The sequence below is a fragment of the Eimeria tenella genome, genomic scaffold (genome assembly GCF_000499545.2).
Source record: "Eimeria tenella Houghton genomic scaffold, Eth_scaff1241, whole genome shotgun sequence".
In the NCBI taxonomy this organism is placed as follows: Eukaryota; Apicomplexa; class Conoidasida; order Eucoccidiorida; family Eimeriidae; genus Eimeria; species Eimeria tenella.
The window spans coordinates 1-2,998 of NW_013543710.1; the positions used below are offsets into that span (position 1 = coordinate 1).

Consider the following 2,998-nt stretch of genomic DNA (forward strand, 5'->3'; position numbering starts at 1 on the left):
CTTCAGACTCGGAAGCAGCAGAACACTCAGCAGCAGCAGCAGCAGCAGCAGCAGAGGCAAGTGCGGCCTCTGCAGCAGACGGCGCCGCCACAGCAGAGGCGTGCAGCCGCACCGGCACAAGCAGCAGCACCGCCGCCAGCAGCAGCAGCAGCAACAGCAGCAGCAGCAGCAGCAGCAGCAGCAAGAATGGCCGCATCTTTTTAAGCTGGTGGCCCAATGTTGATTTATTCTACAGAAAACTAACAGCAGCACAACGCCTCGAGTGCATGCGCCAGGGCATTTGCTTCCTGAGGCACCGTGCTGCTGCTTTCCGCATGCAGCAGCAGCAGCAGCAGCAGCAGCAGACGCACCCCTTAGCAGCAGCTGCCGCCGCGGCGTCCCGCATCCAGAGCTAGAAGCAGCAGCAGCAGCAGCAGTGCTGTCACTGCTTCCGTAAAGGCTGCAGCAGCAGCAATGCTGCCACTGTTTCCGTAAAGTCTGCAGCAGCAGCAGCAGCAGCAGTGCTGCTACTCCTTCCGTAAAGGCTGCAGCAGCAGCAGCAGCAGTGCTGCTGCTTCCGTAGGTGCTGCAGCAGCAATGCTTCCGTAGGTGCTGCAGCAGCAGCAACATCGCACAGGACCGAGCAGCTGTGCTGCTGCTGCCGTCTCAGTAGCAGCAACAGCAGCAATAGCAGCAGCAGCAGCAGCAGAAACGATGGCCTGCAGTGCTTGCTCCTGCTGCCGCAGCAGCAGCGTCAAGACTCTCTAGCAGCAGCACTTTTGCTGCTGCTACAGCAGCTGCTGCCGCTGCTGCTGCTGAACTTGTTCCGCTTTTCTTTGTCAATGCTTAGTAACACTGATCTGCCTTGCTGCTGCTGCTGCAGCTGCAGTCGACGGGGCAGCTGCAGCAGCAACGGCAGCACCAGATCAAAAAAGCGTGAGGGTCTGTGCTAGGGTTTAGGGTTTAGGGTTTAGGGTTTTAGTGTGAAGACAAGGACAGGTACAACGATGCAAAAAAGTTCTCGAGCAGCAGTTCCTGCTGCTGCAGCTGCTGCTGCTGCAGCTGCCTTTAGTCAGAAAAGCCGCTGCAGCAGCGACAGCAGCCGCTGCAGTTCCTGCCGCAGCTACATTCAGCTGTTGCTGCTGCAGCAACAGCAACAGCAGCAGCTGCTGCAGCAGCAGCGACAGCAGCAGCTGCTGCAGCAGTGGCAGCAGCAGCAGCTGCTGCAGCACCGCTGACAATGCGGCATTGAAAACACCTTAAGCGCCTGCGCCGCTGCTGCTGCTGCTGCTGCTGCTGCTGTCACCATTTCATTACGAAAGTGCAACTGCTGCTGCTGCTGCTCACTGTTGCCTGCACGAGTTCGGCGGCCCGTGGCTGCTGCTGCTACTGCCGCTGCTGCTGCTGCTTCTTGGGCGTGCAGCAGATCCCGCGCTCCCATCTGGCTGCTGCTGCTGCTGCTGCTGCCGCTGCATTTGCTGCAGCGCCCGCTGCAGCTGCCTCAGCTGCTCGGGTTCATTGATAAAAGCCGCGCCACTCCATTGTGCACTCTGAGCTGCTGCTGCTGCTGCTGCTGCCGCTGCTGCTGCTGCTGCTGCTGCATGGTCAGCAGCAGCTCTCTGCGGAAATGTGAAGACTTGCGGCTGCTGCCCAGAAACCGCAACACCAAAAATTCCTTCAATTCCTACAGTGGGGAACCTGCTGCTGCTGCTGTTGCTGCTGTTGCTGCTGCTGCTGCTGCTACGGCCGCCGTCACCGGTCCTGTTGCTGCTGCTGCTGTTGCCGCCCTCTGCGCGGCTGCCTGCTGCTTCGTCTGCTGCTCCCGCTGCTGCTGCTGCTGCGCTTGAAGCGTTTGCTGCAGAGAGTGTCGCAGCTCCTGCTGATGTTGCTTCTGCTGCTTGCTCTCCTGCTGCTGCATCTGCTGCTGAGTAAAGGGCAGATGAACGTTCCAGCTCCGGCTGCTGCGGCTGCTGCTGGGACTGCTGCTGCTGCGGCTGCTGCGACTGTTGTTGCTGCTGCGGCTGCTGCTGCTGCTGTTCCCCCAGCGGTGCTGCTGATGCAGGGCTCTGCTGCTGCGGCAACTGCGCGGCAGCAGCAGCGTGAGAAGCATCACTAGCAGCAGCCGGCGACTGGGTTCCTGCTGCTGCAGCTGGCGCTGCTGCTGCTGCAGTTGGTGCTGCTGGTGCTGCTGCTGCTGCTGCTGCTGCTGGATTCGGTATGCTAAAAGGAGGAAAGACAGGGGCTCGCATGAGGAGGGGGGCAAGTGCAGCATCAATCAGCTGCCGGAACTGCGGCTGCTGCTGCTGCTGCTGCTGCTGCGGCTGCTGCTGCTGCTGCTGCGGCTGCTGCTGCTGCTGCTGCTGCTGCTGTTGCTGCTGCTGTTGCTGCGCCGTCGCCTCTGCAGCTTCAGTGGGCAGTTCGTAGCGGCAAACAGGGCAAGTATTGTTCTGCAAACGCTCACACCCTAAACCCTAAACCCTAAACCCTAAACCGTAAACCCTAAATCGCAAGCTCCGAACAATCAAGCTTAGAGCCCCATGCCCCCAATCCCACCCTTCCTGGCCAGGGCGCGATGAACCCCCAAACCCTAACCCCAAACCCCAAACCCTAAACCCTAAACCCTAAACCCTAAACCCTAAACCCTAAACCCTAAACCCTAAACCCTAAACCCTAAACCCTACCCTTTCCAGCCAGGGCAAAATGCAAGCAGCATGGAAGCTGTGGCTGCACTGCCGAGGGTTTAGAGAAAGAGCAGCAACTTCGTCTCCTGCTGCGAAGTCTTCGTGGCAAATTGAACACGCGTCCATCTCCCCTGCAGCAGCAGCAGCAGCAGCAACGGCAGCAACAGCAGCAGCAGCAGTGTAAGGGACGCGGCAGCAGCAGCTGAGGCAGCAGGAGAAGCGGCAGCAAACGGTGTGGGGGAAGAAAGCGAGATGCTAGCACCACGTCTGGGGAACTAAACGCTGCTGCTGCTGCTGCTGCTGCTGCTGCTGCTGCTGCTGCTGCTGCTCTTACGTGC

At 59.8% G+C, this 2,998-nt stretch overlaps 1 protein-coding gene across 1 annotated transcript; it reads right to left on the bottom strand.

Moving 5' to 3' along the window:
* Positions 1-1,322: 1,322 nt before the first annotated feature.
* ETH_00025150 (zinc finger (C3HC4 RING finger) protein, putative) lies at positions 1,323-2,791 on the bottom strand (the record flags this gene model as incomplete). Its single annotated transcript, XM_013378972.1, has 2 exons — positions 1,323-2,426; positions 2,661-2,791. Coding segments are annotated over 2 exons (1,235 nt in total), but the record flags the coding sequence as incomplete, so codon positions are not given.
* Positions 2,792-2,998: the final 207 nt, after the last annotated feature.